Here is a 26331-nt window from a genome sequence, read left to right as displayed (position 1 = left end):
TGGAAAGGGAGTATAAAGCGTGGTTGCTCCTAACAATACTAGTCTTCTGCACCTCCCAATAGCCAGTAATTCCTTCACTTCACCCTGGCACAACACTTGGCAGTTACCCACAGGTGAAATTCTAGAAAACTGGCCAAGGTTTTAAGTAGATAGGAAATAACCATTGTGCTATCAGTTAAAAGTCAGTCTGAATGGCAGAGCCTTGTAAACAGCAGAGAGGGCAGGTGCTTATGAACAATTCATACCGTGTATGGTTATAATGACTACAGATCAATTAGTAGTGACTAAAATTAAATGAATCCCAGCCCTCACATCACCAGGGCTACATGTGGTACAAAAGGCTCATTGTTTGTGACTGCAGGGAAGTGACATGGCAGACTGAAAACAAAGAAGTTGGACTCAGCTTTCCAGTGAATATGCAATCAAGAAGTTCAATCCCCTTTGAGAAGACAGGAATCTGGAGAGAGCATTACAGTAGAAGGGCCCCATGAGCTACTGGGGTGAGTCAGCAGGAAATGAGATAACAGCAGTCTTGCAAGGGTTTTTCCGAATCTTTATAACTAGGAATGCAAACAAAGCAAAGGCATCTGGAGAAAAACAAAAATCCTTCTCAGTGTGGAATTCAAGGAGACCTCAGCACCTGGGCACAGAGCCCTGCCTTCTCACAGGCATTCCCCTAGCCAGCCTCTTATAGCCCCTCTCCTGAACCCCTCAGGACAGATTTTCCAAAGGGGTCAGTTCCTATTCTGTCAACGGAATAAGTGGCCAGATATTCAAGAGCTCAGCACGTCGGTGCTCAACCACAAAACCACAGCAAGGGACATCATTGCTTGTCAAATGGCCTCACAACCATTTGTGCTTATCACCAAACTGAGACCACTCCACACAGAAATGTTTCCAAGACTGCACTGCCTAACCGGGCGTAGTTGGGGAGGCCCCCACAAGACTGAATAAATCTGTGTCCAACACTGAATTTCTGTGCACTTTGGAGAGTGTCAAAGCAATATTTTTTAGCTTTTTAAGACACATTTGCTGTTGATTTACACATCATTTTGTTCAACAGAAATGAATGCCTGACAGTTTACAAACTGCCTCAGATTAAAGGAGCCCCAGGAGATCATGCTTTCTAGGCCCACTTTAAAGTGCATTTTATTCCAGAAATGGATTACGATCCCATGTTACCTTAATGGTAAAGGCCCCAATCATCCCTTGTATGGAAAAAAGGACAAGATGGGGGGAGGGAAACAAATGTTAGAAACCCCGTGGGGTCAACCCAGGAAAGTCTTTCCTTTGCTTCTTCCAACCAAGAAGGAGAGGGATCCCATACCTGCACAAAAGGTAACAAGGATTCTTCTCCAGCTCCTCTCTATGGTTGCTTGGATGCCATCAGGAGCTGTGCCACTGAAGATCCCCTCCCTCTGTGCCCGCATGCAAGGGAGAAGGGTTAAGATGGTTGGGAGAAGATGATATTGCTTGAACAAGAATTAATCCCCAGGCAGATTTACTCTTGAGAACCCTTAAAGTTAGATGAGTTTGCAGGCTAGCCTGGTTTCACTGCCTCCAGCACACCCCATCACGGCAGAGCGCTAACTACTCACTGTGTACCTACAATGGGGCGGAGATGGAGTGAGAGCATGCACTGGGTCAGTGGCATAATGCTCTCAGATAACTTGCACTCTTCTTCAAAACAGATACATTCTACTCCATAGTAGAGGGAAACATGCAGCCCAAATAATTTAAATCCAAATTCTCCCATGGACACACATGTTGTATTTGTGTTGGCTTCTCTGGGAGCTGCACATGCATCTGTCAGGGGACAGTTTGGCCCATAGTTCTGAGTGGCTCATCCATGTAAAACAGAAGTGTCAAACCTTAGACATGACCCAGACTAGCCTCTGTCTGTTGCTCTGTGGTTTCTTCATTCTTCATCTGACTCAGGAAAGGGTAGCATTCAATTTCCTTGGGGTGAAATGCAATTTCAGACCTATTTGACATAGACATTTACAGGATTGGCTTCCAAAGAACCAATGGCTTTTTACTAAAAACGATTTACCATCTGGCCAATTTACACTATTGCTTTCCCTCAAACATTTATGGCCTTCCTTTTCCCCTCTGGGGCATGGTAGAAAGTATTTGCTTTATTTCCCTTAAAATAATACTGTAAATCTGGGAATTGGAAATTGTGGCCTGATGTTTTTTTTTTTTTTTTTTTAAAGAATCATTCGGGTGAAAAAACAGAAATATTATTCCCAGCAGATGAATTATTTTTAACAGATAATTTGATCTCATATGTTGGAAGCAATTATTTCCCCCATATGTCTCCGATGTAATGTCTCTAATGTAATGCTATTACAAAGAATGCCCTAGTTTTGCGACTACTTAAGCACATGAGTAACTTCATGCATACATACAGTCTCACTGAATCCAATGGGACTGTTCACATACATAGTTACTCACGTGCTTAGGTGGTTGCAGGATCAGGCCATATATCCCCAATCTTACTCTCCTTACTCAGGCAAAAATCCCACTGATATTGTTAAGAGTTTTGCCTGAGGAAGAATTTCAGGATTGGATGCTAAAAACCTTGCCTCTAGCTGGGTCTGTTTTTATTTTTCTTACCAATTAATTTTTACTATACTTGGACATAAAATTATTTCATTCTATATGCCAGTGATAAACTTTTGTTTCTAATTAGCATTTATTGGATGATTTCAGTTAAAAGTAAACCTGGTAATAGAACCCAAACTGTGCACTCCATTACTTGGTCACAATGTGGTTTTTCTCCTTAGCTTTTCACGAGCCTTAAATATACAAGAATGTTGAAAACTGAGGACCAGATCCTCAGCTGGTATAAATCAACGTAGCTCCTGGAGCCCAGCCCAGAATACATTACAATTAAAATGTCTCTCTTGTAAATGTCTATTCTTCCGTCAATACAGACATGAACCTGACTAGCACAAATGGAACTAACAAGCACAGGGCAAGTGGAAGAGTACTGCCCTTTGGTTTTCAGCTGCTTTACCCTGCTTTTGATAATTGGATATGAAATAACCTGTCTTTCCTTGTCAATATACCACGGTTCTTCTTTCTACTGATAGCTCACAAAGCAGGATATTAAAGAGGAGATAAAACATGGGTACAGCTTGCTTGGCAGGGAGCACCTCTAGCAGTAAATGTTACTTCTGATGTGTTTTGTAGCTTCTGGTGTGCGCAGGATCAAATATTTGTCCGTAGTTTTTACAGCCTTTGTTAATATTTCGTATAGCTGAAATAACATGAAAACTAGTCTTTTTACAATGCTTCAGTGCCTGTTTGGTGGAAATACCACAAAGAGACCAGATCCTCCATCGGTTTGGCCTTGCAAAATGTTAATTTTCACTCAGGCACTAAAAAGCCAGCAAAAAAATATAAATATAGATACCAAATGATTAGCTTGAGGTAAATTCTGATCACCTTAGTCACCTCAAGTAACACCTGACTTCAAGAGTAGCACCATTGAAATGAATTAAATTATTTGTGGAGTAAGGTGTTATTCAAGGTGAGAAAGGGTGTCAGGATCTGGCCCTTTATTTGGGCTCTTGTGTAACCTGAATACATAGCCCAGGGGTCTGATTCTGATCTTGCTTGCACCAGTGTGAATCAGGAGTAAATCGGAACAGTGCACAACTGTACTGTGAAAAGGTATAACTGAAATGTGAGTCATGCCCCTTTTTCTTCCTTCACAGGACAGATAAATCTGGATCATATGGGGGAAATGAAGAAATGCGAAATAATTAACAATGGCTGAATATTGAGAAACAGTCAAGCTTATTTAATTACAGACCAATGAAAGCTGTACAGGTTCAGCAAGATCTAATTATGGGTCAAAAGTGAATTTCCTTTTTCCTGGTGAATTTCTTTCTCTTCCGCTGCTTATTTACAACAACAAATGAAATGCTGTTCTAGGCTGCGAAGAATAGCCGGAGTGGCTGTTTAGTACTGGGGCCATGTACCTCACCGTTTTCTGTTTCTTCTCTCTTTTAGGATAATGGGCCCACTCAGAGCCGAAGACCAGTGTCCTATGCTCCCGGCGGGAGCCCCACTGACAACAAACAGATGTTGAACTTACAGTACAATAATCCAACGCGACTGTATCCAAATAACAATGTGGAATCCAGTTTGCCAGCACAGATGAGTGGTCTCCATATTGCTTCGCCACACAGGTGTGAGAAAAACTCTGATCGTAGGATTATGTTGCTAACAGTTAATAATGGAATTTGACATTGTTAAATAGCAATTTATATAAAGTGTTATGCTTTGGGGGGTGGGGAGAAGGGTTTACATAACAGGTCCCCACTCCGTGCCGTGTCCGTAAAGGATAGACGTCTGGTACAGCATGGATAGGGCGTACTGGCTTTTGAGCGCAAGCTGCAGAGCTTTTAGCTCTGGAGGTTCCTGGTCTAATTTTGAATGTGCCAGTGAAGATGGCAGCCATCCCACATTCTTGAGGAACCTGGGTTCTTGGAGCTGAAGGTTCAAGTTTCTAATCAAAATGTCATATGGGAGCAGCAGTCAGTGTTTGTTTATTTTATGTAGGTATATGCTGTGTGCGGTTGGTGTTTGTTTGCCCGTTATTGCACTCAGTACAATACATAAGCATGTTATACCAAGGTAGCTGGATATTTGTTATTATTTGTATTATCATAGTGCCTAGGAGCCCCATCGTGGACCAGAACCCCATTATACTAACCACAGCTAAACGGCTTTGCTACAGCAAAAGTTCTCTTCATGCAGTTTAGCTTATGTTGGCCTAACATATTAGTATTTTGGAAAAATGACTGATTGGCGCCATCACATAACTGAACTACAACACAACCAGTGATGGTCTATAAGCAAGGATGACTGGGTACTTGCATCTTTCTCTGTAGTCAGTAAAACTGGTCAATAATCTGTACGTTTGAACAGTCTGACTGGCCATTTTCTTAAAAGGAAGTTTCCTACTCGGTAAAACCACATTTTTGTCTGAAAATGGTGTACCTATTATGCTTCCAAGTAACACCTAAATTAACTATAACCGACAGATATTGGCAGTAAAAATGATTTTCTCTATTTTTTAAGTTTATTTTGTACATTTGACAACACGCTGTTTACAATCACTCTCAGTTTCCTCCAAATAGTCACTCAGTTTTTCCTTTGATGAAAAAAACCCTTATGTACATGAACCAAGGTAAATATTTTCAAAGGCATCTTTTAAAAAAAAAAAATCAGAACATGCTATTTAACCGTGTTCTGTCAGCAACTGGTTTTTTTAAGTATTCAGTTAAAAAAATCTAAGTTGACAGTTGCCCTTCAAGTGTGGATTTCAAATGGGTCAGAGACTCTGGATTTTTGTAACCACCTCTGTGAACTTCTGCAGACTCTCCAAAGGTGGAGGCAGGCATGTTCCTCTGTGCTCATTAGAAAGGGTCAAGGCAAGTTTCAGCAAAATGCTTCTTCGAGCAATCAATGGTAACACCCATGAGAGTCTGTGGGCCAAATTCAGTGGTGCCAATTACACAAATTGTAATTTACACATGTTGTAATGTCAGTGGCCAAATGGCATAAATTTCACCAATTAGGCATTTCGTAGATGCGCAAATAACATGTAACTGAGTGTTTGGGGGACAGAAGGGATTTGTGTAGGAGGACAAACAGTTAACAGGAAGCTGTGAAATAAAAGCAAGATCTCCCCCACTCTACCTATCCCCACACAATTCCCAATTTACCTGTAGGATGCCAAGCTGGTGTGGATATCACGTTGGCTGAAGTTGTTTTCATAGAATCATAGAATATCAGGGTTGGAAGGGACCTCAGGAGGTCATCTAGTCCAACCCCCTGTTTTGCCTGTCCACTTAATGCCAAACTAGTACATTTTACTCTAGTTCATCAATTACAGCCAGGCATTACAGCCAGCCTGATTGACACCCATTGTATAACTTACCCCATCATTTATATCACTACTGAATTTGGAACCTACCTGATTCAGATCCTTTTACTGCTAATGGAACTGGATAGGGTAGCAGTCACCAGATGAGATCCCAATGTGGGATGATGCTAATGGTCCTGAGTTAGTCATAAACTTCAGTATCTTGTTTTAAGGAAGTGTTTGTCCACCAGACACTTATCAAAGGTTTTTGCCCCGTAGAAGCTATGATTGCTGTTGTACAGTGACTGGTCTTCCAAGTGAAGCCTTGGAGCAGATTTTGGGATTATGGTTTTCATACAAAACTAAGTCCAATAAATTGGGACAACTATAAATCTAGGTCAATGCAGCTGTTTGGCAGGCTGTGGTATATTAGTGCGTATAGAAAATCAAACACTTTTCTAGCCACACACAGCTCAGATGAATAGCTGAAACTTTGATGCAGCCCAGCTTGCGGACTGGAGTATCTTCGTTTGAGGCTGTTGGTTATTTATGTCATACATTAGTTCTGAACTAGGAAAAATGCCCATATTAATTCCCAGTGGTGAAGAAGCTTTTTCAGATTGTTGAGTACTGTGTGTCTGTACTAATTCACACCTGGGGGACTTGATGGGCCAGATTCTGCCCTCTGTTATACTTGTACAGCCTCATTGACATTAATGATGCTGAAGTTGTTGAGATGGCACAGGAATCACTGAGAGAAGACTGTGGCTTTGTATACCTTGGCTAAAAACAGGGGGATTAGCTTTAGTGATGAGTCAATGCATTTGTGCTTGATTTTGAACGCATTCATAGGTTCAGAATTGGGTCGTGAACTCAGTCTTTTCCAAGTATGTGATTTGCCTGGATTTGATAAAACACAAGTTTACTCCCTAGTTGAAAATGCATGACTTGACAGATGACAGCACTATAACGAGGTAATTAGGGAACTTCAGACATGCGGAAAGGACACCAGAGCAACTGGCACAGAATCTGTAGAGTCCGGTTCAAGTCACTGGTGGTAGATGCTGCAACAACTTGCAGTCCCATGTGCACTCAACGATTCTCAGCAGCAACAGCTCAGCTCGCTGTCTCAAGATTTCATGGGCATCACAACCTTCAGAGAATTATGCATAGATTGCTTTGTGGCTTGCATTTTTCCCCTAGAACAGGCTTCCCTATAGGCAAAAAAACATTGCGGGAGGAAAGGGAGTTTAATTGAATCTCTGTGAAAATAAACTAGAATGTAATGCATGGATGAAAAGGTTTAATCAAATGCAGACTTGTTTGGTGACACACAGAACACCCGGGGCAGCTTGCAAAACCTTAAACCCCAGGAAGTACGTGGTACACCCTTCCCTAATTAGTTGTGGATCTTGTTCCTCTACTGTATATAATGGCATCTCCATCTTTGGTGACCAATCCAGTCCTGCCACTGCTGACTTGATGAAGAGATCACTAACTGCCCATTAGAATGTTAGAAAATCAAGTCCTGCTTGTCTGATCTTGCAGGTTTAGCTTTGAGTTCCTAAGTTGCCCACCAACAAGTGCACATTCCAAACAGAAGTTGGGCACAGCACATAGGCGCCAACTTTCTCTGGCGCCGGTGGGGCTCACGCCCCCCCGCACTCCTGGCCCACCCTGATTCCACCCTTTCCCCACCGCTGGCCCCACCCCGACTCCACCTTTTTCCCGGTCCTGGCCCCGCCCTCATTCCAACCCTTTCCCCAAAGTCCCCGCCCAGACTCCGCCCCCTCCCTGCCCCTATTGGATCCCTTCCCCAAATCCCTGCCCCGGCCCCGCCTCTTCCCCCAGCACACCACGTTCCCCCTCCTCCCCCTCCTTCCCTGCCCCACGAAACAGCTGTTTCGCGGCCCAAGCGCTGGGAGGGAGGAGAAGCAGGACACAGCGGCGCGCTCGCGGAGGAAGTAGAGGTGAGCTGGAGCAGGGGAAGCTGGGAGCTGCCGGTGGGGGCTCAGCACCCACCAATTTTTCTCCATGGGTGCTCCAGCCCCGGAGTACCCACGGAGTTGGCACCTATGGCACAGCAGGAGTCTGAGATCCAGATTACTTCCAGAAAATGCATTGTTGAAAGTGAATTTTGTTTGATTTATGTACTGGCATGAATGCAATGCTGGTGGAGACAGTGATTCAGATGATGAGTAAGATGTGTTCGGCTGTCTGACGGGGATTAAGAGCTCTGGCTATTTTTATTGTTTTTATAAAGACATTGACGTGCATGGCACTTTACAGACAAACTCCTTGCCCCCAGGTGCTATATTATGCTATTAGGCCCCAGTTCAACAAAAGCATTTAAACATATGCTTAAGACCTTCTCTGTTCAACAACATGCGTAAGCATTTGCTAAAGTCTCTTTGAAGTGAATGGAACATAAGTATGTCTTTTTAGAGCTTTGCTGTATTAGGATGGATTGTTGAATCAGGGCCTTCATTACTATATATTGCTTGTTTCAATTGCACCCAGTATTGTGCTAGGTGCTTTGAACACAGACAGACAATCCCCTGCCCCAAAGAATTTACAATCTAAACAGACAATGTGGGATCAAAGAACATGGGGGAGAATGCGATAAAATAGGAAGTTTGGAGGGTGTTTTATCAATTTGTTTAGTGGTCATTTTTGTGGTATTTTTATTATTTTTTTAACACTTGGACTTTCTGGGACAAATACCATTGGCCTTTTCAATGCAGAATTATCCAGAAGGAAACTGGATTAGAAAGATGCGTTCACTGGAGATAACATCATATCCACAGGGGCTGTGGCTGGCAACAACAAAACAATACCCCAGATGTCGGGTCATTTAACGATGGATGGGTGGCTTCCATAGCACTGAGTCATTAATTTAATGAATTTTTTCAGTACATTCCATGTGTGGCACAGTAATTTACGAAGCTTTTTAGCAACTGCCCTTTTTCTAAGACTCTTGGTAACCGGTCAAGTCTTAGTTATATTGCACAATAGAAGAGCAAGCCACATACTAGTTTATCTTTCATGGTTTGCATGTTTGTTTCCCTAGAGCAAGCTTTGCTATAGGCAGAAAACATGGGAATGGGGGATTTAATTAAATTGCTGTGAAAATAAACGTGGATATAATTTATGGGTGAAAAAGCTTAATGAAATGCAGACTTGTTTGGTGAAGCACAGAACATTTGGGGCTGCTCATAAAACTTCCAACCCGATGGAGTTCACCCATCCCTAATTAACTGGAAATCTTGTTCCTCCCCTGAATGCAATGACTGCTTACCATCTGACATTGCTTTGCTTTTAAATAGTGCCGACCCTTTAAAACCTCTCCCGAGAAGCAGAAATGGGATTGACATGGAGTCAGATGTGTACAAGATGCTCCAGGATTATGAAAAGCCAGCTTCGGAGCCTAAGCAGTCTGGATCGTTCCGGTATTTGCAGGGCATGTTAGAAGCCGGAGAGAATGGTAAGGAAGACAGCATCTCAGATTGTTTATACATACGGAGTTTTCCAAAGGGTCCCCCAAGCCTCCTAATTCTTATTGTCTTCTAAATCAGTTTGTTACCTGTGAATATAATATGCCCTACAAGAGGGAAAACCTACATGTTTCAACGCCTTCTCTTTTTCTCATGATAGAGTCAATGGGTCAGATGCTCTTCACAGCTATGCTGGAGCAATCCTGTTGACTTCAATGAGGTTGTGCTGGTGTAACAGGAAGAATGATTTCTTTTTATGATCCAAAGATACAAGTTAAAAGCCCTTCCAAGCTAGGAACATCAGTGCTTTGATACTAAGGTGACTGCTCCCCACAGAGTTAGCTGTATGGTGCTCACTCATCAGAGCAGGCCAGATCCTGGCTTTACAACACTGAGCAGATTGTGGTACAGTGCAACAGGAATGGCTGGGAGAATTTCTGCTGACTTTGCTAGAATTATGCTGGGGAGCATACAATGAAGAAGAAGCAATGCCACTCTTTGAACCTCAGCCGAGTGTAGTCACACATCCCCCTGCAGCTGTACCCAGCTACTCTGATGAGTGGGAACAGGATATAAGGCCATGACACTCTTTGCCCATCTACCGCAAGAGTTGGCTCCACTGCTTGCTGCCTGTTACTGTAGTATCTGCACATCTCACAATCTTTAGTGTATTTGTCCTCATAACACCCCTTTGATACAGAGAAATGCTGTTATTCCCATTTTACAGATGGGGAACTGAGGCTCAGAGCGGTTAAGTGACTTGCCTTTGGTCACACAGGGATTTGAACCCTGCTCTGCCAAGTCATGGGCCAGAGCCTTAACCACTGGACCGCTCTTTCTTCATCCTTTCTAGCTATGTCAGGGGGCTAACCCCACCAGACAGCACCCACCCAAGCTGTGGCAGAGGCGCAAGTGAGGAAGGTCTCTTTGCATTGTCTCCTTTAAGTTGCACACATGGGCTGGGACAGCTGAAATCTGCCCTCAATTGATATGATGTAGTGACACTGATCTTAAGTATGTGGAAAGAAATGTATTGAACTTGAGAACAAAACCACAGCCTTGCTTTCATCCAGCCCAGTTTGGTGTGTCTGGACCACTTGAAAGAGATTAGTGCTTGACGCAGAGCTGTAGACTTCCACATAAAGCATGTGGTGTGTGACTGGGCAGGAATGTCTTTGGTTCAGTACTGGGATACTTCAAAGACTGGATTTTGACTCTCCCACTTCCACAAGCTCTCAAACAGGATTAGCAACCTCCTCTGCACTTCCATTGTAGAGAGCTTGTTCACACATGCTCCTGGCACTCCAGTTCCACCGGCCACAACCACTTCAGCAACTAACCCGGCCAGCAACCTTCATCTGCTTTCATTGTTTATGTGGATGCTGGGAAATGAGATTGTGACAGTGTGCAAAGGCATTACCTGGTCACTGGCAAACCTCTGCTCAGATTTTCCATGTTATTGCCCAGGTGCGCATATATTGGCTTCTTGCCTGTGGAAGGATTAGACTCCACACTCTGGGCTGAGCCACATCATCCCTTGAGAAAAAGACCTGGCTGACTGCCTCTGTGTAATTCTCTACTGAATCATTCCACAGGCCTGGAAAGCACTTTGAAAGGAAACTCGGAAACTGACGGTTCTGGTTCCTGTTGTTTTCAATCTCACCTCCTTTGTGCTGAGACTTGGAATGACTGGACATGCGAACACGTCTCCAGCAATAAATGCCCCAATGGCGGTTTCGAACCTGGGTACTTGAACACACAGCCCAGATTAGCAGCTGTGTGCTTACTGCATCCAAACTCAGACGTTGGGCATCCTGTGGAAGGTGTCCAGGTTTGCAGATTGGATGCACACTGCGGCTGTTTTCCTAGAAGTATCCATACAGATGTAATATTTTAGAAATGATTGGGGGCGTAATTAATAGAATATCAGTCGCCTATTTAAATAAATGTACGCAGTGGTGTTGTAGCCATGTTGGTCCCAGGATATTAGAGAAACAGGGTGGGTGAAGTAATATCTTTTAGTGGACCAACTTCTGCTGGTGAGACAGATAAGCTTTCGAACTTATGCAGAACTTTTCTTCAGGTGCTGAAGACCTGAAGAATTGGGCTGTGTAAGCTCAAAAGCTTGTTTTTCTCATCCACAGAAGGTCCAATAAAAGATATGACCTCACCTACCTTTTCTATTTAAATAAATGGCATTTACATGAACAAACATAATCATGGGAGTCAGCGGTCTCAGTTATACTCACAGTCCTGCAGCCAGCTTCCTATAGAACGTAACAAAGCCCATATTTTAGCTGAACGTTGTCCACTCGTCTCCAACCATACAAAAATCATGAGCCAGTCTGAAAAAATTATGAGATTGTCTTAAAAAGCCACGAGATTTTAAACAATAAATGCTTTGTTCACTTTGTGAGTTTTGGGCCTTTAGGGTTTAAATTTTCAAGCTTTTCTCTGCAAAAAGACTGATATTCCCACATGACTCAAGGAGCTGGGACTTTAAGGAAAAACAACTATTGCAAGGCTTGGGATAAAATTGCCAGAGTTGGTAACACAGCTTTGTTGTGCCTCAGTTTCCCTGTGAGTAAAATTACTTAGAATATTTTCCTACCCCACTAGGCTATTGCAAGACTTAATTCATGACAAGCAATATCTTGTACCCACTGAAATCAGTAACACAACTTCCAGTGGTGAGCAGGATTGGGCCCAAATGTTTGCAAAGCCATTTGAGAGTTGAAGAAAAGAGGTGCTACAGAGTGGCCCAATGTTATTTGGTGTTTGGGCTGGCAGTCTCTCCGCCCGCCACATTGTGGCCATAGTTGGCTGGAGCAGAACAGTTTTCTGCACCCCACCATCCCAAAGCACTGCCCACTGTGTCCGTATCACTGAGCCCAGGTCTGGCAGGCAGATAATTCTGGGTTCCATCGAATATCACCGCCTTGCTTTACAATCATTGGGTTACTGCCAATCCCCTGCTGTAGGCAAGTGGCTCTGAGGGAGCTTGTGGGAGCCCTAAAAACATCATCCGTGCACTCTAGGTGGCACTGCTCACCCACACCCACAGTGTGACCTGATGTCCTCCAAGACATGGAAGAATGTGTGGCCATGAGTGTTACAGATCCCAAAGGCCAGGCCTGGGTGCGTGCGGGAGGCCTGAGAAAAAGCTATGATCTTTGGGAAAATCACTTTTCAACCCTAGCAGCCGTTTACATTTCTTAGGCTATGTTGGCAAGGAGAAGGGCCAATAACTTACTTTTGGAAAAGCGCGACATATGAGATTAGCCATGGGACTCCTAGGCATAGACGCTCTATTCCATTCTAGGCTGGCAGGGCAAATGCATGATTAGCTGGCAGTAACAGCAGGATTCGATTGTGCCTTTGGGTCTTTTGACAGTGCACAACTGTACGTACCCAAGAACCTCATTATTCGGAAGAAGCGAGTAGAAAGTGCTGGAGTTGAAGCTCGTAAATGACTGTTGTCTCCTCCCCTTCTTTCATCCTCTCATGATGAGACGTAACTAGAACAGTGGAGCCTTGCTTTTACAAGATTTTAAAAGGGCAACACTATTTAAAAAGATTTTTTTGAAGAACTGCCCCCTGCCCTCCCACATGGAGTTTATTATAATGCCAACCTCTGGTAACATGGCAGCACAGTGTTGTCAGAGTCTGGAATTACAAAACTGATGAAAGATACCAACCAAAAGGTCAGCAAGCTGGAGAATTCAGATCTTGATTCTAGGCCAACGCCATCCTTTTTTCTCTCCTACTTTACACCTGGTTCTGTTCTCCTGGTGATTTTTACATGAGGCTGGTGAATCCCTGACAAGTTTTGCAGCCACAGAATCAGGCCAGGAGCATTGATTGTTAAGTTACTGAGGTTCATTTTGTAAAGGATTAAAAATGAAATACTCTCTTCTGTCAGCATAAAATGCATAGGTTATTAAAAATTAAACATTTTAAAATCTGAATGTATTTTTTTTAATTTAAGTGTCTTTTGCATTTCACTCAGCTTGGATGATGGAAACAGACTAATCCCTTTCACTTTGGGGTAAATTATTTCACTTCTGGGTTCTGGTGCACTAGGGAAATGTTATTGTATTGGGGAGTCTCAGTACTAGAGATTCCATTTAAGAGGTTTAGTTTTATTGTTGTTTTTTAAATGATGCACATTTTTAAAATTCGTATCAGGGTTCTTCAAATCTTCCTTCCCTCCCTTTTTAAAAATAAATACAAAAAAGAAGAAATATACATTTTGGGTTCAAGACTAGTGTACACGATCTTTAAAGGCAGGATCTTCATAGTCTTCGAGAACCTGGTAGTTCACATGAAGGACTGGGGATATGGAAAATTTTCCTGCCAGAAGCAGTATTTTTTCTTTATGATGATTGGCCTCACACTGTGCCTCTAATAAGAAGTGTTTCCTGCTGGGAATCTGACAGGATTTGTAAAGAAACATAACAGTTGCCTCAATGGGTGCCCCTCAACCATGAAAGATGAGCCCTAACCACAAAGCATAGACAAGAATGTTTAGTTAAAGTTAGTAGCTGCCTCGCTGAGGAACATAAATTATTGTGGGGCTCTGTGCCTGCAGAAACAGAGGGAAAGGACCTAGCATTCTGGTGAGAGTTTCGAAGATCCTGCCTTGTTTTAAAATCTCTCTCTATCCCCACTCTGTCAAAGTTATCCCAGTTCCCTAGCTTAGGAACAGGAGCAGCTTCAGGCGTAGCGTGATATTTTAAAAGCTGGCAAATGAATATATGAATAGCTCAAATACAGCGTCTCTCAGTGCTGTGAGGTCTGACCTTGTGCGCGATTGTGTCAGTCCATGCTCAACAGAAAATCTCAGCAAACGAGTTCTGCTTGAGTCCGGCCAAGCGCACTGGAGGCCTCTTGGGTTTAACAGTCTCAGTGGGTTGCTTGGGCAGTCAGTCACGCATAGACCGAGGGACTGTCTTGTTCCAAGTTTTCTGAAAACATTAACACTGTGTTTTACTCGTGGGGGGCTGGGAGGGTCTTTGGTTTTCATGATCTTAGTTGATGGTAAAATCATGCTTTGGCTCAGTGTCAATGGCTAAGATTCTGTCACTGTGCAAAGACAGAGAAATGATTAAAAGACCCTCCCCAAAAAAACACCCTGACTTTGGGAGGGAGACAGTTTTTTGGGCCCTTTGCTCACCTCTTAATTCTATAACTGAATAGCCTCCTCTACATTAACTGCAAACGGTTTCTATAAGGATGAAAGTACAGTCATGCTGGTAACTGCTGGAGCTGAAATGCACTGATCTGTCTTTCTGTGTTGAAAGCAAAGCAAGTTGTCCTACCTGTTACGTCCTTATTCTAAAAGGGAAGAGGAGGTGCTTCTCTCATCCCCAAATCATTTGGGAAAATGAATTCTAAGCAAAAAGAAAGGGACGCACCACTGAGTAATGCAAGTCAGAAATATACTTTGTGAATCTGTTTGTAACAATAGGGACAAGTTAAATAAACAGCCTGGAAGAATGATACCCTGGTTGATTTAAAATGCTAAGAATTAACTTTTATATACACAGAATTTTTTTAAGCTGTAGTAGGCACTTTAGGGCAGAATCAAAGCTATTAACGCTCCAAAGTAGCTGTGTGGTGAGTATTTACTCCTGTTCAGCACAGCTCGTAAGCACGTGCTAAAGTCCCATGGAGATCAGTGAAATTTAAGCATATGCCTAAAATTAAGCATATGCTTAAAGTTCTTTGCTGAATGGGGGCTTGGATGAGCATATTCAAAATTGCAGCTGTGATCTGGTGGGCGACGGGATTCTGGAAAACCTCGCAGTTAGTCGTGTACGTTGTTAAGTTTTATAGTTTTTGGCAATATGTACACGTATCTGTGTGAGTGAGTGTATACATTATATATAAACACTCATTATATGTATACTCTCTCTCTGTCTCTCTCTCTGTGTGTATATATGTATTCACACACACACACACTCATATGCTCATATATGAGAGAGAGTGCCAGTCACTATGCATAAAGCTTTCATTGCTTCCTTTTAGTTTGGCTGGTCTCTGATGTAAAACAAAACGTAATGCCAAGAAAAAAGTCGGCTTCTAACATGCTGTTTTACTTTTGTTTTAGGCTCACAAAAGTCTTCCTGACTCACGACAGATGTAATAAAACAAATAAATCTCCTAAGAAGAAAAATGCACTTAACTGTGTTATTGTTTGGTTTCTTTCTTTTTTTGGTTTGCCCTGTGCTCCAAAAGGTTTTAATCTTCTTCTCTTTGACTGGTCATAGATATAAAAAACAATACATCTAATCTTACTCAGATAGAACGCACTCCCTCTGTTCTGCTCTCTTATGATTTCACCAGTTTGCTTTTCTCTCCCCATCTCTGCCTCTTAGCTCCCAAAAAAGTCTGTCAAACAAATTCAGCCCTGGTCTGTTTAGATTGATGGTGTCTGTTTAGATCATTGAGGATGTACGAGGAGATGGTGATGTGGTAATCAATGGTTATATTACAGCCATTTCATTGCTACCATTCTGAGCAGTTAGTTACTAACCCTGCTGGCTTCATTATGATGCACAATGGATTTATGTGAGCCTATCAGTGTTCTGTGAACTTAAATGCTGAACTTGCTAAAGTCTGATTGGTCCCACCATTTTCTTTGTTACGCAAATTGCAAGAAGAGTTTTCTGTTGCAATATATATATATCATGTTTTCTCAGGCAGAATCATCACATCAGTCCTCTAAAATAGAGGTCAACTTTTAATCTGTGTCTTTTCAAAACTCTTGGCAGGTGAAAAACTCGACCGACTCACTGGCCCAAGAAACATCAAATCTCCAGTATCAAAACTTGGTGGTGCCATGTCTGGATTGCAGATGCTTCCTGAGTGCACCAGATGTGGAAATGGGATCGTGTAAGTACATAATCTCTCCACAGCATTAGAGGTCAATAACACCATGCAGTGGAACAAGACAATTAACTATTCACAAGACCTCTATTGTGGTATTCATCTAATAGAAGTGGCTCTATTAATATTTACAGCAGAGTTCTCCAAATCTTCATATTTTTTGCCAGCCAGACCTGTACACAAGATATAAAATTGGAATAAGGTGACATTCCCCAGTACAGTTTGGGTTGCCTTTTCAAGATGCAAAGAAATATGACCAGTACAGTGATGTGTCAATGATTTCTAATGAAGCATATGATTTTACCATGCTTATTGTAATAAACTGGCCTAATGCGTGTGAATGGCCCCAGACATTATTACAGCCCTTTATTATCCCACAGCAAACCGAGTTCTCATTTGGCTCAAGTGGAAGAGGCCAGTGTTTTTCATGCTGAAGTTGCTCTGTTCAGTCCTAGTAGATGACTGCAGAGTCTGTAGGGCTTTGTCTGCTTGACTAGCCTGCGTGGTAGGGGGCTTGGGGGGAAGAAGGGGGTTGAGAAAGCTCCCACTGTTGCAATGTTGTATGCAGAATACGTCATTTAGAGCGAGTCCAAGTGGGGCTTTCTGACAACATGGTAAAAGTTCCTGTGCACTGTCCGTGTTCATGTTTCCATCCTTGCTATCACGGGGGGAGCGCAGTGGTGGGAGATCTCCCACAGATGGCTCGTGTAGACATTCGCATGTGAAAGGCTAATGCTTTAGCCTAAGGGGATGGCTCCCTGCTCTCACAGACAGGTCTCCTTGCCATCATCCTGGCTGAATGTAGATACTCCAGACCAGTGGTTCTCAACCTGCAGCCCATGGGCTTGCAGCCCACAATGGTAAACAGGTTGAGAACTGTTGCTCCAGACCCAGCGTCATGCCAAGGCATGGGGTAAGGAATTCAGGCTGTTAGGCAACAACCCACAAGAGTAGGAAAGGGCTTACCATGTACATATCCCCTTCAAGGTCCAATCCTGGAAGGTGCCAAGTGTCTCTGGGGAAGTGCTGGGTGTACAGAACACGAGGGAGACATGAACCCTAAACAGTCAGACAAAAGTCAACAAGGCGGGGGAGGCAATATCTTTATTACAGAAGCTTACTAACATAAGTTGGTCCAGTATTACCTCACCCACCTGGGCCCTTGAGGGGCAGAGGTGGAGGGACAGCCTAATGCTGATAGGCTTTCAGAAAGAAATAGGTTTTCAAGGAAGAATGTAAAGAAGTAGCGGATGCAGAAGTGCCACACTGGGATGGGAAGAGTGTCCCAGGCAAAAGTGACCATGTGGGAGGTGCTGTGGATACAGGCATGGAAGAAGGAAGCAAAGAGGACCACCAGGTTGAGAGGTGTGGGTGGTGCAAAAAAGGAGCTGGGGGGACCATGATGGAGAGGAGAGTTGAGCAGCACCTTGAAGCTGAGGAGAACTCGATGCAGAAGGCAGTGAGGAGCCAGTCCAGGGCTTCCGGCACTGACATTAACAGGGATTTTCCTACTGACATCAGTGGGAGCAGGCCCTTGAAGGAGAGATTGCGATGATAGGAGTAATTGCTGAGGGAGAGAATTTTCACCGTGGAATTTTAGATGGCCAGCAGGGGGAGCAAAGGGGGTGTTAGAGACCGAGGCAGAAGAGGTTGCAGGGGTCAAATGATATCTTCAAAATGCCACTAAATGCCATTTACGTTCATGTTTCTTTGCTATGCTGGGCAGTGGAACAAACTGCTCCAGAGTGCGCTCGCTGTTGCTTTTGACATCAGCTTGGTGTGTAATCTGTCTTCTCTCCTACGCTCAACAGAGGGACCATTGTCAAAGCTCGGGACAAGCTCTACCACCCAGAATGTTTCATGTGCAATGACTGTGGCCTAAACCTGAAGCAGAGGGGATATTTCTTCATCGAGGAGCAGCTGTACTGCGAAACGCATGCAAAGGAAAGGGTTAAGCCCCCCGAAGGATATGATGTTGTTGCTGTTTATCCAAACGCAAAAGTCGAACTTGTCTAAGTGCATACTCTATTCCTGGAGAGGTCAAAAGGCAACTCGCCCACCCACACGCACGCCGCTAGTTTTAAAATATGTCTGTAATCAACTCCGATTACTAGCGTCTCAGTAAAATGCCTATTCAGAGATAAAGCGGTTTACCCTAGGGATCTCAAGGGGATGGTGTTGAAAGCATATGAACAGATTTTTTCCTTCCTTTTGACGCTCTGCTTTTGGGTTGTTATGCTGAGGGGGTTTAAATAAGTTCTGCCATGGCCTTGTCCAAGTTCTGTGTAAATACTGATTAATGTTCTACTATGTTTCATATAAAACCAGTATTCTTTTTTTTCTTTTCATTTTAAAATGTAAGGAAAACATTTTAAAAGCTCAAAGGAAATAAGGCACTTTAACAAGAGAAACTAACTTTTATTGCATTGCTTTAGATCCATACCTTTCAGTAACACATTGAGACCATGTGGAAGCTATGTTCCTGCAATGCAGCACGGTGGTGGGGTGGAGAGAGTTTCAGACAAGATCTGATATTAAGCAGAGATGACTGTCCTGGGCAAAAATGATCTTTTTAAAAAGCAGCCACAGTGAAATTCACTAGTTACGTGACATGGCATTGACCTGATCTGCAGACCTGATCCAGGTTTCAATCAAAAAGGATTGTGCACCTACATTCTGCTATAACAGCGGTTCTCAAACTTTTGTACTGGTGACCCCTTTCACATAGCAAGCCTCTGAGTGCGACCCTCCTTATAAATTAAAAACACTTTTTAATCTATTTAACACCATTATAAATACTGGAGGCAAAGCGGGGCTTAGGGTGGAGGCTGACAGCTTTCAACCCCCCATGTAATAACCTCATGACCTCCGAGGGGTCCCGACCCCCAGTTTGAGAACCCCTGTGCTATAAGGTTTGCTTTTGTGTTTCCTTATAGTTCCTGGAATTCTCTAGTTATCTAATGCCTAGGACCCCGAAATAGTACTGGGGCTGCCTGGGTGATTCCTGAACTGGTCTTCAGCTCCTAAGTTTGACTGCCTTGTTCTTCCCCCAGCAAAAGGTATCTTTGTTTTTGTTCATCACAGGTCTGATCCAACTTTTGCTGTTTTCAGTGGCCCCTAGAATTGTACAGCAACTCTTAAAACTACCTGCCATCCTGGCTCTCTGTAATTTCACAGCTGTGGAACTAATAGCAAAATCCATCAAGAACTTAGCAAGTTACATCAGAACTGGTAAATGCAGCTACTCTTCCTGGTCTAGAGTGAGTGGGATCAGATTCGGGCCCACTGCTGCTCAGCGCAAACCTGAGCCGTTAACAAGGTTTGGTTTCCCTTTTGTTTGGGGGAAATGTTTGGTTTTTGTCGGCAGAGATGTTTTGTTCTGGTGTTTGGAGGATTTTCTTTTCCTTGGGCATCCTGCTGGAACGGCATCTGATATCCAGTATTGGCTGAACGTTGGGCCGTTTTGTAAGCTGTGAGCTGAGATTTGGCTGCTTGATTGCCACTCCTGCTAATGGAAGCCATGTGGCCAATTTCCCCCATGCACTGCTTTGGAAACCTTACCCCTGCATTACCAGCACATTAAAAATCAGAAGCCTGGAAACATTTTTCTTTTAGAAAGGTCATGTGTGCTGCTGCTGATCTCTCCCATTGGAAGAGGCAGTAGGATGCAGTTGCCACAATAACCACCATACACTAGGCAGCTCATGAGATTAGTCCACCCTTCTGAATTGAATTTGCACTTCAGAGAGCGGTAGAATGCATTCCACTGAAAACTGGTGGACTGTAGTTTCCCCCAACTCCCTTTGGGATCAGTGGGGGTTGGAGACACTCAGCTTGCTGGAATATCTGACCTTTGAACCATAGACGTGGTTTAAGAACAGAACGGAAAACAAATCACCTTTTTTCTGTGTCAGAAAGCCGAACATTGAACTGCATGTTGCCAGGGTTACCGTATCCTGGTTATAGTTCTGGTCTTTTTCTTAGCAGTTAAAGAGCATCAACAGTAACTCTTGAGAAACACAAGACCTCCCCACGGCATTCCACGCGGCTCCTAGTAAAACATTCAGTGCAAACGTTCAGTTCCGTTCCGGGCAGATCATAGGTTTTGATCACTCCCCAGAAAAGAATGTGTTGTGGTTTGAATTGGACAGTCCAGGACAGCATTATTGATCAATATCAAAAAGAGTTACTATCTGATGGGGGAGTGCTATTTCTGCCTCGGAGCAGTAGTCCCTTTCCCCTCCACCAGCCCCTTAGTGCCAGGGTCAGCTTCAGCTTTTTTGCCGCCCCAAGCGGCGAAGTGAAAAAAAAAAAAAAAATCATCAAGCCGATTGGCAGCATTTCGGCGGCAGCTCAAAGAGGAAGAGAGGGACTTGCCGCCGAAGATCCGGGCGTGTCGCCCCTTTCCATTGGCCACCCCAAGCACCTGCTGCCGTCGCTGGTGCCTGGAGCCGGCCATGCTTAGTGCAGAGAATTGTGAGGTAAGCAAAACGTGGCACTCTTGATACACAGCTGCCTCTTCTGGGCAGGCACAAAAGAGTATAGATGGGGCAACTGGCCTGCCCCTCTTTCTCCTGTCGGTTTTCCCTAAAAGGGGTCTGAGAAATGGGGTCTCAGAAGAAGGTCAGAAAAAAAGATCTGTTGGCTAGTGCTAGGCATAGAAATCACCTGTAGAAATCATCCTTCCTATGGCTGTTACATCACCCGGTGACACAGAGAGGCTGTGAGGGTTTGAGTGGCATATTCTTTATTCTGTTTGAAGCTATGATGGATCACAGGAGGGAGGTAGAAATGGGACACATGGTTAACCGTGTATTGGTGAAACTGGTTGCTGGCATAGCGCTGGTATTCAAGGTTTCCTAGTGCGGAATGTGCTGTAGTATTGGCAGGCTGCATGAGAAGCCAGGGTCAGGAAATCCTGAGTCCAGGTGCCACTTAACAGCAGCGCAGACAAGTCTGGCTGCTACTGTTTATGTAGGTCTAACTCATTTGCAGGAATTCTTCTGGTGGCAGGGTGAGGGCATTTCTCTGTGTGAGAGAGTGCGGGTCATTCCAGCTGACAGCAGCATGTCCATTCTCGCTTTTGTTTCACTCGGGGATCAGTGATTTACAGCGGTGCTAGAGGAAATGAGACCCTAATAGCATGGCTTCAAGCTTGACATTTTGGTAAATAAGGGCTGGCTCTTTTTTTTTTTTTCCCCTTCTTCAGAGTTATGCAGTTTAATCCTGAGCAACAATGCACCTTCCATGCCCGGCCTGAACTTCCCCCAAACAAAAGTCACCCATCCCGCAGAATGGAGCAGTAGTTTTATAATGTGGTTTAGACAGTAGCTTGTTTTCACTTGTGATCTGTTCAGGATTTGAACCCAGTGTTCGTCCCAAGAGACAAAAGGCCATGGCACTGATGCACTGTGTTTCTCCTGGTAATGGAAAATACCCTTCCCCCTTTACTATCCTGTGCTCACCATCAAAACCTACATCAGGTCTGTAAATCCATCCACATCCTGGTTTGCAACTCCCTTCAGTGAGGAGCGGGTTTAATGATTACGGTCCAGGTAACATAAGGGGGTTCTGTCGCATAGATAGCTAAGTATGGGTCTCCTCTTACATATGCTTAGTCTTTCTTAAGGGATGGGACCATATGAACATTAATACTTTGGACAACTGTAAATGATTAGCTGTACTGCTAAACTCCTAATCAAGTATAAAATACTATTGTACTGTGTTTGCCCGCCACTACCGGAAGTGTATTACGTTGCAATTGTCATTCACATTCATTTGTACTTGGTTTATTAACCTCGGCCCGGCTTACTGGGCCCGGCGTAATTGATTATAATAGGTTTTGTGAAGTGGGCACCTGCCTTACCTGGTTTTGGGGTTGTGTTCGGGTATTTATGTGCTGATGTATCATCGCTGACAATTGGTCTCTTTGCACTTCCTCTATAAATGCTGCTTGTGGCTTATTTCCTCTAGCTTTATTGCTCCGCTTAAAAGTTTAAATCTGTTAGTCTTTAAGGTGCCACCAGACTCCTTGTTGTTTTTGTAGATAGACTAACACGGCTACCCGCTGATACTCAAAAGTTCATGTTCATTTTCTCATGTGCCCTTTAGCTAATTGTCTGCTTAATGAGAAATCATGGTAATCCAGGACTAGGAGTCAAGAGATATGGGGTGTGCTGCCAGTCGTGCCTGGGGCAAGTCACTTAACCCTGCTCTCTGCCTCGGTTTCCCTATGTGTAAAATGAGTGTAAGACTTCTTCATATGGTTGTTGTGAAGCTGAGTTCATGTTGTCAAGCACCTTGACATACTCAGATGGAAGGTATCTTTTTAATCATGAAATATCTTTTTAATCAAACACCAAGATTTAAGATTGTAAAGTCGTTTTCCCCTATTGTAAGTGCCCTCTCTCAGAAAGCCATTGCGTAATATGAGGTGCGGGACACAAGCATGTGTGCCCATTGGATTTGCTTGACTCGAAACAGATACTTTACATCCTTCTGGTTCCCACAGAGAAATAAATAGTCAAACATCCTCTTCAGGCCTTTACCCATTTTCTCATTATTCAAATATTTGTGGCAACAAAGAATGATAGTTAATGCCTGATAGGCACGTGTAATAATAATCATATGGGGACCTGGCAATAAGTCGGAAGCATAGTGACATAGAGCAGAACATGGAAGTTTCTGAACAAACAGGATTGAGTGCAGAGTTGACTGGGCAGGAGGAAGTGTACTATGAGACTGGCCTACCCAGCTTTCCAAATGTATTGTTGTGAGAACGACGTATTTGTCAGGTTGGGCCATCTACCACTTTCCAGCACCTCTGTCTCCTGTTCAGCTCCATTTCTAAGGCGGTTTTTCACACTGCAGGTGTCTAGCATACTCTTCAGATGTGTTGTAACACTAACATGAGGCACCACCTTAGACATTCATAAATTGCTTCATTACCCTTGCGTTTGAATGTATAAATCAAGCAAACCATTCACTTAGGCATACTCAGTGGTCTCGTTTAGCTGTTATATAAATAACTGCTGGCAAGTTCTGACCTTAGGGATTCAAACTTACCTCTCTTTTCATTTGCAAATAAGTTCCCACAAATCAAAATTTCCATACACTTGTCTCATGGCCACTCTTTCTTATGAGTAATCCACTCATTTGCTCCCCTGAGTAGCTTAAAAATGGAGCCACCTCACACGATAATATCCTGTGGTAAATTAGTTCCTGGACTGATTCCATTTCGCTTACATTATTTGCCTCGTAACAAATGACTAAAACCAGACTGCTGTTCTACCTGCCGTACCAGGCTAGTGACAAGAATGAACCTTGTAAATACCGTAAGTGTCTGTTAACTCTATTATTTAACTCTGTAAAGCATTTGGGGGAGAGCGTTTGTATGAAATACAAAATAAAGTTGTACTGTCAGTTTCCTGTCTCACATTCTTTATAGTTGGGTTGATGGTTTATCGAGCAATGAAGCTCCCTGTTGTCCCATTAGGGCATGCAGCGCGTGTGCATATTGTTCCCACAGTGTCCAAACGCAGGTGGATACAGGGTATGCATTATATAAACAGAAGGTACATGTTCTCGGTGCAGATTTCCTTTGGGAAATGTTATTGATTTATTGTGTTTGCAGTCTTGTTGTAGTCGTGTTGCTCCCACGATATTAGAGAGACAAGGGGGGCGAGGTAATATCTTTTACTGGACCAGCTGCTGTTGGTGAAAGTTTCAAGCTCCACAGAGCTCTTCTTCAGGCCAGACTTAAAGAAGAGCTCTGTGTAGCTTGAAAGCTTGTATCTTCCACCAACAGAAGTTGGTCCAGTAAAAGATATTACCTCATCGACCTTGTCTTGGTTATTGATTTATGGCCATATTATTTCCTAAAGGTTACAGTATTTTTGTGGTATGGGAGCAAAGAGCCTCACGCACGCAGTGGGATTAATGCTGTTTGAATTTGTATGCACATAGTTTTTATTCTTTATGCAGAAGAGCGATCATTGCTTTATGCTTGCACGTCCATCATCTCTGCAAAAGGAATGGACAGTGTGTAGTCGGATTAACAATGCTGATTGTGCCTCTATTGCGAACTCATTCTTGTGTTGAAGAGGACTATGCACCTGAGTCTGTATATAAGCATCTAAGTAACTTTACTCACAGGTTTACGCTCATTGCATTTAATGGGATTAATTGACTGAGTGAAGTTACTCATAGAATCATAGAAGTGTAGAACTAGAAGGGGCCTCATTAGCTCATCTAGTCCAGTCCCCTGCCCTGAAGGCAGGACTATGTAGCAACTAAACCATTCCTCACAGGTGTTTGTCTAACCTGTTTTTAAAAACCTCCAATGACGGAGATTCCACAACCTCCCTAGGCAATTTGTTCCAGTGCTTCACTACCCTGACAGTCAGTTTTTTCCTAATGTCCGACCTAAACCTCCCTTGCTGCAATTTAAGCCCTTTGCCTCTTGTCCTATCCTCAGAGGTTAACAAGAACAATTTTTCACCCTCCTCCTTGTAACAACCTTTTATGTACTTCAAAACTCTTATCAAGTCCCCCCCTCGGTCCTCTCTTTTCCAAACTAAACAAACCCAGTTTTTTCAATCTTTCCTTTATAGGTCATGTTTTCTAGACCTTTAATCATGTTTGTTGCTCTGGACTTTCTCCAGTTTGACCACATCTTTCCTGAAATGTGGCGTCCAGAACTGGACTCATGTAAGCATTGGCAGGATCCACCCCAAGAGAAGCGTCCTGCAATGCCAAATGGAACAGATCAGAATTGCAATGGAGTTTTCGCTTAATTAACTGTTAACTCTGTGAGATCCCCTTCCCCAGCTCTAACATAGGCTGGCTGCCCACAGCCCAATGTGGCCATAGGGGCATCCCAGCCATTCCCCCCTTATCCCAAAAAGAATCATGCATCGGGGTCTCAGAGAGGAGCGGTGCAGGAGATATTCTAGTGGAGCCAGGAATCCTCAGAGAGCCAGGTTTACTGCCTAAAGAGCTGCTTTTTGCTGCCAGAGCAACTCGGAGCCGTCAGAGTCAGGTCCAGGATATAACTCTAGATTACTGCTGGCAGAGCGGTGCTGGGGCAGGCGTCACTACTAAAGAATTTGGTCAAAGATCCTTTTCTTCAAGAGATAGTGGCTCTGTTATTTTGACCATTGAGTTTCTCATCTGTAAAAACATCCTGGATGGATATGAAGAGAGTTGCCCACAATGAGGTTTAATGTGCACAATACCAAACCCCTTTCACTGAGGCCAGAACACGAACTCAGAAGGTTTTGTAAGGTCCCGTCTCATCTCCCTGTGATTCAGCCTCGCTCAAAAGTCTGTTTATTTTGTTTACAGCTGTAGATATTTTAGTACAGGATCCGGATGGAGGGTTTCATATGTGAGGACACAATATGAAGTAAGAAATGTGCAGATGCTGCCTGGGTTATGGCTGATCGTAGCATTCTCTGCCCTTTACTACTGGGCTTTGAAAAGGGCAAATCTGTTTAAATGTAAAGATAAATCAGTCCAAAAGATTTTATCCCCAATTCCAGGTGCACTCACAAGAGTCTTGGTATCAAGGTTCACCTTCCCAGGCTCTGAAGTGCAGTAGGATATACACGTACAAGTAGAGAATGAATGCCAGGAGTATCTGATACTCCATCCTCCAGTGCCTGGATGAGGCCCATCACCGTAGTCATTGCTGGAATGGATACTGAGTCTCTCAGTAGCTCTGATAATCTGGAGGTGGACAAAGAAATAGCTGAGAACTACCATGTATCATTGTGGACCCAAAATCCTTCTCCGAATGATCTGGCATGAGGGCTACTTTGCTCTAACCTGCAAAATCACTACAGATTGAAACTGAGCAGTGACTGTCCCAAGATGGCTCCTCTCTTATGCAGACATATGCGGGTTTGAGGTATATGTTGATTCTTTGCTTTCGCCTTTTCTCCAGCCTCCATTACAATTTTGATCCAATGCCCCTGGGCCTTTTGGTACAAAACTATAATTTTTCCTTTGGCCGGAGCTCATGTCTTGCCTCTGCCCATATTAACTCCTACAAAAGGCGAA

General features: G+C 43.5%; 1 protein-coding gene across 1 annotated transcript in view; it reads left to right on the top strand.

Annotated features, from left to right (window-relative positions):
* Nucleotides 1-23694, top strand: part of PDLIM4 (PDZ and LIM domain 4) — a 98251-nt gene extending 74557 nt beyond the window's left edge. Inside the window, exons 4-7 of the mRNA XM_005311487.5 lie at nucleotides 4024-4202; nucleotides 9211-9368; nucleotides 16155-16275; nucleotides 18081-23694. Of these exons, the coding sequence (XP_005311544.2) occupies nucleotides 4024-4202; nucleotides 9211-9368; nucleotides 16155-16275; nucleotides 18081-18285 (663 nt within the window). The 3' untranslated portion in view covers nucleotides 18286-23694. The remainder of the gene's footprint in view (nucleotides 1-4023; nucleotides 4203-9210; nucleotides 9369-16154; nucleotides 16276-18080) is intronic.
* The last annotated feature ends 2637 nt before the right edge of the window (nucleotides 23695-26331 follow it).

This window comes from Chrysemys picta, chromosome 8 (assembly GCF_011386835.1).
Source record: "Chrysemys picta bellii isolate R12L10 chromosome 8, ASM1138683v2, whole genome shotgun sequence".
Lineage (NCBI taxonomy): Eukaryota > Metazoa > Chordata > Testudines > Emydidae > Chrysemys > Chrysemys picta.
The sequence above is the reverse complement of the archived record's forward strand: the minus strand, read 5'-3'. Positions and strand labels throughout refer to the sequence as shown.